The 13,150-nt window shown below is 48.5% G+C and overlaps 1 protein-coding gene and 1 non-coding gene across 4 annotated transcripts in view; both read left to right on the forward strand.

Annotated features, from left to right (window-relative positions):
• The first annotated feature begins 329 nt into the window (after nt 1-329).
• The window catches only part of LOC142585592 (uncharacterized), an 88,353-nt gene continuing 75,532 nt past the window's right edge, over nt 330-13,150 (forward strand). Inside the window, exon 1 of one of the 3 annotated variants that reach the window (XM_075696478.1) lies at nt 330-482. Coding sequence is in view for 2 of the 3 variants with exons in the window: in XM_075696474.1 (XP_075552589.1) it covers nt 1,196-1,243 (48 nt within the window). In the remaining variant the exon portion in view is untranslated. Of the gene's footprint in view, nt 483-1,063; nt 1,244-7,542; nt 7,820-13,150 lie in introns of those variants that run through there. The other 2 variants (XM_075696474.1, XM_075696476.1) reach the window with 2 other exon arrangements.
• On the forward strand, nt 6,599-6,680 carry TRNAS-CGA (transfer RNA serine (anticodon CGA)). The gene has a single exon. It is a non-coding gene; the product is annotated as a tRNA-Ser (tRNA).

Here is a 13,150-nt window from a genome sequence, read left to right on the forward strand (position 1 = left end):
ACGATATTTCTCTTTAAGCTGTAAGAACTGTTGCCGTTCGTTACAGTATTTGAACAAAGCGAATGATAACATATAATGTTATTTCATGAATCTTATGCTGTTAATGGAGTGACATAGAATGCTATTCAGCCATTAAAGGGTTCTAATTTCGCAGGCCGGATTTTGTCGAACGCCAGGCCCTTCAGCGGTAGGCATCCCCACATTACACTGCCTTAAAGCGGGTTTCACTGCATGACAGCGTTGCTGGCCACGTGACTTTAACCACGTGACAACCGCAGCGTGCATGGATGCCGGTAACGACCGCCGTGCGCCGCTGGCTCCGTGCCTACGTACGCATTTGCGCTCGAGCGACTTCAAACATGGCGACTAGCGCGAAAACAATTTGAACGGTGCAACAAGTACACATTGTGTCGCGCGTTTGTGTTGGATACGATGAACTCCTGACGCGCGGATGTTCGTCTGCAGCTTCGCGGAAACTGAAGGTACTGTGGCCTTCCCTTTTCACTGCATGCCACGTTGCAGGTCTTCGTTTGTTTATAAAGCTGTTCCCTAGCCCTTGCGGTCACGCTTGTCCCGATGCGAGTGTGCGTGCAAGGCGGGCGATGCACTTTTGAGAGTTCGCATCGCGTCTTCTTTCTCTTTCTTTGCGATGGGAAGTCGCTTGGCGCGTTGTTATGCGATTTGTGAGCGTTGCTAGTGTTCCCGCAGTTACGCTGCAGCTACGCGGCGTAGTCGTCGAGGGCTACTAGGAAGTTTCATCGTTAGCCGGAATCGAAGCGACTGGTAAAACCGGTAAAACATTTAGCGTCCGCGGCTTGGCCGCTCGGGTCGTACGTAGCGTGTGCGCGTCTGCTTGAAACTTGATCGGCCCGTGGCCGCAGCGCAGCCCATCTCGCAAACTGCCGTCGCGTTTCTGCAATGTTGCATTGCCGGGCTGAAACGGCTGTGCGTTTGCGCGTGCTGTAGTTTCTTTCAACTTGTTTTTCTTTTGCCGGATGTGTCACTACGGCTGGGAGGTCCCGAAGTCTGGCTGTCGAGAGCGCAGAATTCCGAGAATTCTCGCTGCCTGTACGCGCTTTTTAACGGCAAAGCCGCTGGGATGTGTGGGACGGGCTTTGTTTTACAGTCGTCTTTTGAGCGCTTGTGAATTGTTAAAATTTTGACTGCTGGTGAAACCGAACGCTTGATTTTTGAGATGCGTCCTTGCAGCCGCTCTTCCCGTTGTTCTTTGAATCATCCAAAGGTAATTCGCGCATCATTTTCGATCTATATAAACATGTTGATCGCGACACTTCATTCTCGTCAGCGTTACATGAATTACTGTGAATTACTAAGAAAAATAAGTGTTTCGGCGCATAGAACCAGTAACATTTAATTTGTGTCAGTACGATCGCTGAACTACAGTTTAATGCACATTCTGCTTGTTGAACGCAACTTGTGTCAGCCTAGCCGGTGCTTATGTTAGCTACGAAAGTGTTGGCAGAAGACGAGCATCTATAATTAATGAATTAAGCCACGAGTACTCCATTGAGTAAACAGGTTGAGCTAGTCTTCTTCGTCTAATAATCATGCGTAAAAGTGCGTATCCAATTACTTTTATGCCAGAACTGTCTTTGTGAACGTTTATCGTGCACAAACTGTACGTTATTGATTGTGCGGCTGCATTTAAACAACGCGGCACCGTGCGTAGTGTGTACCTTGTAAGGATTCCGAAAATGCTTTCACTGTATATACCACGTCGGTCCACCTTTTCTGTTTGCACAGTATAGTGCAAAGCAGAGTATAGCACTTTCTGTAACATTACAGACAGCACGTATTGTGCGGGTTTGTGTAGGTAAGTTGAGCCACTTCACAAGCTCGTTTTCGAAACGCGCCTGCAACAAGACCACATGCTGCTGATTTCTGTAGGCCAAGGCTTCAGCGGCGTATGCGTCATCAGGAAGCAATACTACTCACCTACTGCTGCTCGCTTATGAATCATGAGTTTATTAATGTAACTGTGCACTGACTTCAACGCGGCAAAGCGGCTTTCATGGCCCTGTTCGGCTAGCTTTACATTTTTCTCATTTGTAAAAAGGAAAGCGCATCTTTTGTGCGGCTTCGAAGAGCTCATCTATCTTCGTTTACCTGTTGTAACTGCAAAGACTGCAGCAGGGCCGTTGTGTGGCTTTGAATCGGGACCGTCTGATGTCGAAGCCCTTGCTTTCCTGCTAGTGAAAGTGTGACACGCTTGCCAAGTTAAAAAAAAATAATGTTTCTTTATGGAAAGGACTGCCCCTTAAATGAAACAATACACATTGAATACAAGTCGCGGTTTCACTTGTTCATTGTTTCCTGCTGGCGATGTTGAACCCGGTTATGTATGAGTGCTTCTCATAATCATCACATGCTAATGTGACGCTTTATGTATACTTGTTAGTAAAAAGGTAAAACGCGCCGCTTAGCGCTGCTTCTACATGCGAGTGGTGCGGAGCCTTTCGAACACAAGCTCTGCAAGATGAATGCTGTTCTCACTTTCTGTGATCTTTCTTTCTCGTTTAAGATGATATATTGATCCTCGTTTTGGGTGATTAGCGATGGTACACAATGTGCACGGACACGGGTATTGCACTTACATTGTGGGTACAGTAATCACCGCATGTTGTGTTCGGCGCCCGAATATATTTTGTGGACTTCACAGTCCTTTTCAACTGCTGCGTGGTTCGTATTCAAGCTTTCTTATTTATTTATTTTATAAATTAGTTTATTTTTATGTTTATTTATTTATTTATTTTGCAGTGTGCTCACCTTTCACAGGTCGAATTGATTCAGTTGTTCGACGGAACGCTTACCTGCACTAATATGACGGAGCTTGCACGTTGCTGTAAGGGAAATAATTGTCATTAACCTACCTTGCGGATTTCGGCATAGAAAATGATTCACCACACTGAATGTGCACGTCATGAGGAAAATAGGACGTGTGCGTACGCACCCTAATTTGTCACTCATTTGTTTTTGTCAATACTCTCATTATCAGTTGTCACGCTGAGAGAACAGGTTTATGATACAACTTTCGGCACAGTGGGCACATAGCTCTCTCTCCGAGTGGAAAATCAGAGCGTCAATTTTTTTAGATGCATGCGTTTGCAAGCGCTTAGTTTAAACGTTTTGTTGATTCCGTCTAGGCCATGTTCGTTACTCGAGTGTGTGCTGCGTGTGTGTGCGTATGAATTAACTACTAGCTAACCATATTAGGGTTTATCCGACGGTTTAATTTATCCGGAGTACACTGTGCTGCGCGGTTGCCTTATCCTGCACAAAATATACTTCAAATAACGCGTTGTGCGAACATCATTTGCGACGCACGACCTTGCGTGCTTGAGGGCACTGACCACATGGCTTTATTTTCTGTTGGATTCACGTGGTTCAATTTCTTCACGTTCACTGTCCACTTAGTACAGCTATAAATGAGACCGCGGGTGTAATGGGCCAATAGTTGCGGATACTAGTTTTGCTATTTTCTGGCTGGCCAAGCAAAGATCATGGTAACCGTTCCCAACGGTACGTGCTTGTGCGGACTGCGCAAAGATGGCGCCACAGGCTTGTGGCTCGTAGTGGCTCGTTAGTGGTTCGCGGCATGTTCGCGGCGAAGGTTGCATTCAAACGTTGTGTTTGTATTGCATTGTGTTTGTAGCTGTTAGCTCCGTTCTAAAGGGAAGTAGAAGGCCTCGATAATATGGCATTTGTCGTCTCGCCTGTGAGTGCCTTCCGAGCACCGTGACGTATATTGACTTATAGCATGTTTATATAACAGAAATTACTGCGCTGAGATGGAGGTGCCGGCACCTCCATCTCAGCGCAGTAATTTCCGTCGCGTGAATCTGTTGGGTGGGGGACTTTTACGGGGTCGTTTCGATTACGCACAATACTCCTTCTGGCAGTGGCACTGCCGTGCAAACCTGGTTTTTAGGCGTGGCTTTTATCTTAAACCGAACAGAAACACCGGATCACCGATCCATTTCTTTCATCTTGGGACTCCCCTGGTCCCTTCTTTCTCCACGTTGCCTGCCTCCCCTACTCTTGAACGTGCAAACAGACAGTAGCCTTATTTAAAAACAACCTCTAAATTATGTCGAAACTCTGTTGGCCTCGTCAGGAATTTGTATGAGCGCAACTTTGTGATATATTTCAAGTATGAGCGTTTTACAGAAGGGTTGAAAATTGAGCTTGTCGGTACGTTACGAGAATACTTGGGAACGGCGGGAAAAGACTGGACAAGAATAAACAGCACAGGGCGTAGAGAGTTTTATGTACGCGCGGAACTCATCACATTTCGTAAGATAACTTATAGTGTAGCTTCAAAAGACTAGCGCCTACATGCTGTGAATTATTTGTAAGCCTGTCGTCGTTGCGCTCACTGGGGCTTGATGCCTGCTTCTTCTCCGTCTGATTGGCCCCGCTGTGCATACTGGTGCATTACCATTTCGTAACTTGCATATGGAACCTTGTACAGTCAGTTGTCACTAATGGCTAATTTCGTTGAGAGAACACGAGTGCTTTTGAGTGTCCTCACGTAGGTTCGCGCTGGTCTCGGTGACAGCTTGTCATTCAATCACGAGCAGGCTTGAAGAGTTTAGTAATGGGTGTGTATTCTGTGAGCGTCCACCTATAGGGGGCATGACCATTTTGTCTGCCGCTCAATTTCTAATTGGCTGGGCTGGGGTGCGCGTCGGAAGTAGACAAGCGCCCCCAGCCAATCAGCATTTCAGCAGTAAACGAAATGGACTTGTCCACTAGGTGGACAATGCTTTAATACAATATATATATATATATATATATATATATATATATATATATATATATTATTTCGGCATTAATGCTTCATAGTCGCTTTGTAAAGGAAAAATTTAGGTATATGTTCTGTTGGTAGTCCTCGTAAAAAATGCGCACAGTCTTTTCACGCCCCATCGCGTTCCATGCGTTGTCTAAGCGTCGCACAAGCGTTTTACATAGTTTAAATACACATCCGGGGCGATTGTCGCCTTCGCCAGGATGTGGGAATAGTAACTTTCTGGCTTCCGTTGTCTTTTATGTGTGCGAAGTATGCCCTGGTTAGAACTACTGCTGTTTAGCAAAACAACTACAATCCTCTTGTCTCAGTCGCCTTCGTGTTTTTGTTTTTGCAGCCCCCATTTTTTGCAAAGACGAACGCGAACAATCGTGAACGTCACTGGAGAGCGTTACAGTATTTATGTGTGGATGGATGGATGCATGCATCCATGCACGAATGAATGAATGAATGACACTAGGTGTTAGATTTGCCAGCTTATGATTTCACTTGACTGACGTCTACGTTCGTTTCCTTCGGTAGCGTTGCCCACTGGCGTAATTTGGTTCATGCAAGGAAAAAAAGAAACTTTTAAAAGTTGTATGCAGGTATACGCCTCGTGCCATAGTAGATGCCATCGGCATAATTTGAAACGCGAACAAGCCGAAAGCGACTCCAATGCGTCGTTGCGTAGACTCGTGAGTCTACGCAACGACGCATTTACGGGGTGTTACTGTAGACTCGTAACAACTAGGGGCTTAACTCAGGCTACAAAATGTACATTTAGGACTGTTACGCGCTTGGGAACTGGGTACAGAGCGATTAAACGTAGCTATTTCGCGTAATTACGTGGCACAGCCTTCCCGATCAATTATATTCTCTTCTCGTTTGAATTTATGATGAGTGTACGTATACACTGCGCCTAAAGTGAACACGTACTCGTGTCACCTTCTGTTTCTCCGCATCGAACTTAATTCGAAACGCCAGAACTCGTTTACGCCAGCACTCGGACGTTGCGAAGATGATGTCCACGTCAAGCGTATAACGTGTAAAATTTCTGAGAGATACGATGAACCGACAAAGAGAACACACCGTCGCGAGTTGAAATTCCAGTGCACTTGACCTTTTGGCGCGGTGTTGTGGTCATGGCGTCAGATAAGATAATTTTGTTGTTTTTTCAACAGAAGGCTTCCTCCTAACGTAACGCGCATTTCCTTCTTTTTTCGTTCCCGTAGTGTGACAATCGTTACAAACGCGGCGCCTTATCTCCAACCCCGTAGCTCTGCGCTCATTCCTCTCCATCACTAAATCGCATGGTGCCACACTGTCATCGATAACACAATAGTTCATCACGCGGAGGGCAACTATCGTGAAGCCGATAAAAAAAAAGGGGGGGGGGATGACTTATGTTCGCGGTTATTACGCATACGATAAACTTACGTCGTTGTTAAGAAAGATTCAAGCGGATGCTGGAGTTGACGGACAGACCACGTATACAAAGCATATAGCGCTGTAGTGGTTGCCGTACTTGTCTGAAAGTAATGACTGGTTTACGATGTACATATGTCAGGGAGACGAACATATGGACTTGTCTTCTTCTACGTGATAACGTAGCTTCGTGGAGTGCTGCTGCTGCGTTGCCAGTAAACCGTAAATTTTATGCTATTAAATGCATTGTTGAACAGTGAAAAAAAAAAAAAAATGGGTGAACAGTGCCGATACTGTGCGTGGTATTTGAACTACACTGGTGTCGCGCCATGGCTGGGCCGGGTTTGGCGCGGATGCCGTCCCGCAGTCGTGGCCGAGTGGTTAAGGCGATGGACTCGAAATCCATTGGGGTCTCCCCGCACAGGTTCGAATCCTGTCGGCTGCGTACTTCTTTTTATTTTTTTATCTCCCTTTTTTTTCTTACGTTATACATGTGACACTCGCCCCTGCTGTGATCGTGCTTCGCTTGTAAGGCGGTCTTGTTCTGCATCTCCTCCCTCCTACGTGTTCGATTCGTCTACTCTCGAATAAATCGATTGTTCTGGTAAAATTACATATTATGCTTTTATAGTGTATTTTTTCTCATTATGCAAATAAAATGAAGGTTTACAACATAGAAAGGGAGTGGCGGGAGGTCCTCAAAACGAAACAAACGTCGTTGGTTCTCGTGTACAGTGTCGTGCCATGGCAGAGTCGTATTTTGTGATGGCCGCTGCTTGATGCGTGACAACAATAAGGAAAGCTAAACATGTGGCTTATAGTCGCGTAATTTTACCTCAAACGTCCAACAACACCGGCTTGCTTAAGACGCATAGTAATCGGTGCTGGTCAACACATGACCATGATTTCGTTAAGATGAAATATAATGACTGCATTCGGTTTCATTAAGGTTATGTTAGGTTCGCGGCCGGCGCACAGTAGCTCGTCGTCTTCGACGTCGTTTTTTCTTTTTTTTTTTTCCTCAGCCGATTATCCAGTTCGAATCTCCCGCTTCGTCTCGAGGAGGCGGCCCTCCGGCACCTGCCGGGAGAACAGGTGTGACAAGCATCCTTCGGCGTGAGGGTGATGAAGAAAAAATAAACGCACGAAAACAAAAAAAGTCGTCTCAAAGTCGCTCACGCCCCGACTCCTGCGCTTCTGCTTCCGCGGCGGCCTAGAGCGCACGCACTGTCCGCAGGGGCGCGCGTATTTAGCAGACGACGACGCTCGCGGAGGATGCCCGCGTGACCACGGCACGTGACTCATGTTTCGGTCACGTGACGCCGGTTCGTCGTCATGGCGCGGCGCTCCCGCCGCCGGCTCCTGTCCGACTGGGGCGATGACGTTCGCCGGGCGGCGTCTGCGGCCGCGAGGCAGGCAGCATCGGAGGCTGCCTGCTGCCGCCTGATCTGACGAAGACGTGCGGCATTGTATGTGTGCACGTGGTGGAGTGACGTGCAGCATGTGTAGTGTTGTTGTTTTGACTGGACGGCTGACGTCATGGGTTCGGACCGACTCTACAAGGAGATTTGGAACCGATTTACGGTGAGGAACGCCGCCTCGTCTCTTTCTCCCGTGTCTGCGCGGAGTTTGTGCGACCGGTTTGGGCGCGGAGAAAGTTTTGGAAGGGGCGGGAATCGGCCCGGACGGCGGAGCCGGTTTCTGTCGAGCCGTGTGGTGCGACCCGAGGGGACAGTGGCGGTTTGCGTCGCGCATTCGGTTAGAAAAACGCCTCAGCTTGAACTTTTTGGACCGTACGTTGTAGGTCCAATTTTACTCATTATGGCGTACCAATGCGTTTGGGCTTTCTGAAGAGCCCCGTATTTTCGTTTTAACCAGTGTGTGTGCACTTTACGACGGGACGCTTGTTATCTTGTTACATGTGCTGTAGTGACGTGCGTAAATCAGACCAAAATGTAATCGGAACCAGAGAACTGCTATAGCACCAGTACCTACGTTCCCGTAGCAACCGCTTTCGGAATTCCTTAATGGTGTTGTGTGCCTTTTATAGATGGGGAACTCAGCGTACAAATGTTGAGCATGCGAGCGAACGTCAAATTTTGACTTTCTGCACGCAATTACATAGTGGACTTCAAATATTGAGTCATTTGCCCTTTGGCGTCACATAAGCTGTCATTTGCAAGCGCCGCATTCATCGAAGCCAGGAAACTGAAAATCGGCCCCGTGTGCCGCGTGGCGGGCCATTTTCTTCTCGTGCCCCTGCGTGGTGGGCTTCCACGTTTGCTAAGAGGACAGGTGCTCGCACGGAAAGACTCGAGTACCCACGCATACGCGCTGAACGTTATGGGGAAAAAAAAAAAAAAACAGCACGGGGAAATGTTTCTGGGTCCGAAGCCCAGTTCCCAGTAATTGCGTTCTCATTCATCGCTGCTCCGCGTGCAGCTAGCTCTACGGTAGCGCGATGTGAATGAAATGATTTGTATCTCTAACGAAAAGGGGGGCTGGCGCGCACGTCGAGATAGGTTTCCTCACCGGAGCTCCCAGGAGATTTCGTCGTCGCACGGGCGAGTTTGCATTTCGTCTGGCACAGCGGTTCAAGTTTCCTTTCTTATTTTATTGTTTCGTTCACTCCTTTTCTCCTGGCCTTCGCGTGCATAATTGCGTCGGGCGCGTTATTCCCGTTGTAAGCGTCTGGTCCCCGTCCGCGGCCAGATTTTTCTTTTTTTTTTTTCGAGCGTTCGACACTGGCCAGATGTGGGAGAAGGCTAGCACGCCCGGCCTCGAGATTTCGTCGCGGGCTCGGTTTCTTCCCGTTGATAAGTGTGCGTGTGGTGCCGACCGGCGAGCGTTTCCCACGCGTTCGTCTTATCACGTGACATTGTTTTCGTTGCTTAAGCATAGCTGTCACCATAATATTCTATTTTTTTATTTGCTAGTTTGTTTGTGATGTTCGGGTTTCGTGGTGGTATAGTTCTGCTTGAACCAAACTGCCCCGCATATTGAAACTAACCTCGAAAACGCGGGTCGCCATAATGAAGCCTCCACCACGCGTGTTGCAATGGCCCTTTGAACAGCAGCAGCAGCAGCAGCAGCCGTCTAGTGCGTTGGTCAGTCAAAGTCGCGAGCGGCAGGTTACAGATGTCTTCAGCATACGCATATCCTGCCAGTACTATTGGGCCATAACTTAGAGGCAAGCAAACTGGGAATGAAGCTAGGGACTGCTCGAAGAGAGGGGGAAAGGAAATTGACAGGCTTAAGATTCATTCATTCATTCATTCATTCATTCATTCATTCATTCATTTTAATAACGTGCATCTAAATCAACATTAGGAGGTTAAGGACGGTACGATGGCTATTCGTGTTCAAGGTGAGATTAGCAGGTAGAAATGGGGGGGGGGGTGCATATGTTATGTGACATGCAGGATATATAGGCCAACCGGTGGTGTGTCGGATAAACAGAGGGAGTATCAAGGAAAAGAAAAACACGTCCTGATGGCACGTTCGAAAGTGAGAAAATTCGAGGGCCCGCACGGTGGCTTCGGTTGGCGCAGGGCGAGGGAGTTTGGATATCTCTGGGAGAGGCGCGCCTTTGCCCTGCAGCGATCCCAATTGCGCTGTTGATTACGATATGTCCGTTTCGTTTCTCCTGATTAGAAATGTCACTGGCACCGCTTTAAATCTACGCAGAATCGGAGTGATTGCAATGAATTGTCCTAAAGAGAAGATGAAGGTGGCTGATACGAGCATGTTGAGATGGTTGTTCGGGCTGGTAAAGAAAGTGTCCACACAGATTGCGCCAGAGGAACAGTAGCGGTCATCTCAGCCTTTCGCTCTGGGTGGAGGAAGGCATGAAGAAGAGGGGGATACCTTGTTATTGCGTGGACACTATCTCGCTCGAGGCGCTCGCATGACACTCTCTGCGACCGTTGGGGAGCTATCAATAGCACTAGGCTTCCCCAAGTGGTATTTCCTTCCAAGGAGTTAGCACAAAATGGCCGATTAGCGCTCACTTAGCATGACATGGTCGATAGATCCGTGTACTTAATGTAAGCCAAGGTTGAAGAGGCCAATACGAACGGTTTGGTCGTTATTGAGAAGAGACAGGAGCCGTGTCGGTTAAGAAGGCAATGTCTATTGACTTCGGTGGGAAAGGGAAACTAGGTCGGCCTAAGGAGAGGTGATACGATAATATTGAGGAAATACGAACATCAAGAACCTTGAGCGAGGAGTGGGCGACTGATAGGCGGAGTGGAAGTAAGCCATACAAAAATCAGGACGTCTGGTAGACGAAAGAAGAAGACGCACTAGCTGCGACTCGAAGCGGTTTTGTCTACGTGTAGTGGAGCTTGCGTTAACAAAATGTTCATACAGTTTATAGGGTGGTCCGTAAGTAGAGGTGTCGACCGATCGGGATAGTGAACAAGAACATCAGCAGAGGCGACCTGCCAATCACAAACCGATATTACGAACGAAACGCTTTGCGACCCCCGTTTCGTCTCTTTCTGTGTGTGTGTATGTGTTTTTCCCCTTAGATAGCCTCCCAATGTCTTACACTGTTTATTCGGCGCACCACCGCCTTGTAGCATGCGGCCATACGTCCGGAGACGCCGGCCACATACGGCCATGGTTGCCTGGAACGTGACGGTCGCTATACTGAAGGCTCGCGCCTTGTGTTCGTCCTGTTTATGCATTGGGATTTCTCGCTAGCGGTGGTGACTCAAGTGGAACACAGACCCGCGGCGCCGAGGCGGACGATGACATCATCATCGAGAACCTCCTTTTTTTGGCCCCGAGCCGCGAGGCGGTTGCGGCGGTTGATCGAACCTCCTCGCTCTCTTCCCCGCACTCCCGGTACGCGCACGGTCAAAGGCTCGCGCCCGGCGTACTATGATGACCGCCGGTAAAACAAAAGAGCGAAGAGACAGCCATCTTTCACCCAGGTCGCGTGCGCGCGCGGTACGTACGTGCGCCACGTTTCACGGGCGACGCCCTCACCTCCTCTTCTGCGATGGTATATACCAATTAAATCGCCGCGCTCTTCGCAGCGTACTCCGTTGCTTCGTTAAAACGGTGCAGCGCTGTGGAACCCAGAGCAGCCGTCGACCACTGGAGGGTTAAATTCAGAAGAAAAAAAAATGCTTTGCGTTATAGGGACCGGCACCTGGTCGTCCTACGTTCGCATGCTATCGTGTCACGGCAGCCGAAGACTGTGTTCTTAACGTCAGGGAAAATCTTCTAAAAGGAATAATAATAAAAGAAGAAATTGTAAGTATTGACACTATAGTTTTCTATCAGTCCCGGTTGCGTAGCTCAAGCATTTATGGTGAAGTTATGATGAATGGTACGCAGGGAAAAGAAAAAGAAAAAAAGAAGTGAGGAGGGTCCCGCTGATGCCAGGAAATCAGGTGTTCCTGGTCCGGTTTCGAAAGTGCGAAAATCTGTCTCTGGCTGTCGGCGATAGCTGAGACGAGCGGTTCGATGCAGTATCATATCGCGAGTCTTATATACAGCTGTCGAGCAGCTCTTACGAATTCTCGCTTCGCGCAGCAACTTGGCGCTGCGTTGAAAACCTCACTTCAGCTTTCCCGGAAACAACGGTGCTTGCCGTGGGCAATCGAGGCAGTTATATCAGCAAAGTGGTTCTGGGAAATCGGCTGTAAACCGGATGATTTACGGAAACGTCGATGCGGTACTCATCCCGGATGACCCGAGACACTCCGGCCAGCTAGCCTCTGACTGTGTTGCCGAGGAGAAACATGCATTTGTGTGTATATGCAGCCGCGGTCGGCCGGCGTCCGTAGCTTTCTTTAACCTTCCACACTACTGCACGGTATTAGCGACGCTGAAGTATAGGAACCAAATGGGCGCCGCGCGTTCCGGTCGGCGCACCCACCCTACGCGCAAGTGTGTGTGCCTATATTTGTGGCGTGTATAATATCGACTCGCGCCGGCCGTGGATCCATCCACAGCCCGTTATGTAGCAGCTTGGAGCGCGCAATCTCGGCGCGCGGGCCTTTTCGGGTGCCCGTGGTTCGGCACCATCGACGGCGACCGCTCTGTTTCTCGTGGGCGTGGTTCCATCGGCGTGTACACGGTGGGAGAAGAGTGGGATGGCAGTCGGCTCCCCCCCTTTGTTGTTCGGCCGTCGTGCTTGGTGGGCCGTTTCGCCATCCGGCCGCGGCGTGGGCCGCATAGGTGATGCGCAGGGCGTATGCATACGCGGCCCTTTCTTCCATGTAGGCACGGTTCCAAAGGCGCAGAAAAAAAAAATGATAAAGAAAGAAACGGAACGAATTTAGTTGTCGCTGAATGTCGACCTCGTGGCCTATGGCACGGAGAGAGGTGCGGTGGTTTAGCACTGGTCGTTCGTGTTGTTGTTGTTGTTGTCGTTGTCGTTGATGATAATGATGATGATGATGATGATGATGATGAGGAGGAGGAGGAGGAGGAGGAGGAGGAGGAGGAGGAGGAGGAGGAGGCTGGTGACCTTAAAAGCAGCAACATCTGCCCAACCAGAGAATTTAATGACTTTGATAAATGCGTTATATAGATGGACTAATAGAAAATACGCCATTGGTGATAAATGAAAGGCAAGAAGAGTACTAGAGATATATTGATACGGAACAGCCGCCACAGTGTGGCTGCACTGAGGAGGAGGAAGACGACGTGTGTGCCCGTTTGATATAGCGTCGCCATTTTGGCCTCCGTTAGCTCACCCTGTAAATAAATTGTAAATAGCATTAAATAACATTACTTGAACAGTTGGCCTCAATGAACAGTTATATAAATATACTAGAAGAAAAGAGAAGTGAAGAAACAAGTGGCCAATTAGATCAACGGTGACGTTAAGGCGATTGGCGAATAAATTGCTTTGTGCCGATCTGTGTATCTCTGTAGGAGTGACCCAACACGAAA

The sequence above is a fragment of the Dermacentor variabilis genome, chromosome 6 (genome assembly GCF_050947875.1).
Source record: "Dermacentor variabilis isolate Ectoservices chromosome 6, ASM5094787v1, whole genome shotgun sequence".
Lineage (NCBI taxonomy): Eukaryota > Metazoa > Arthropoda > Arachnida > Ixodida > Ixodidae > Dermacentor > Dermacentor variabilis.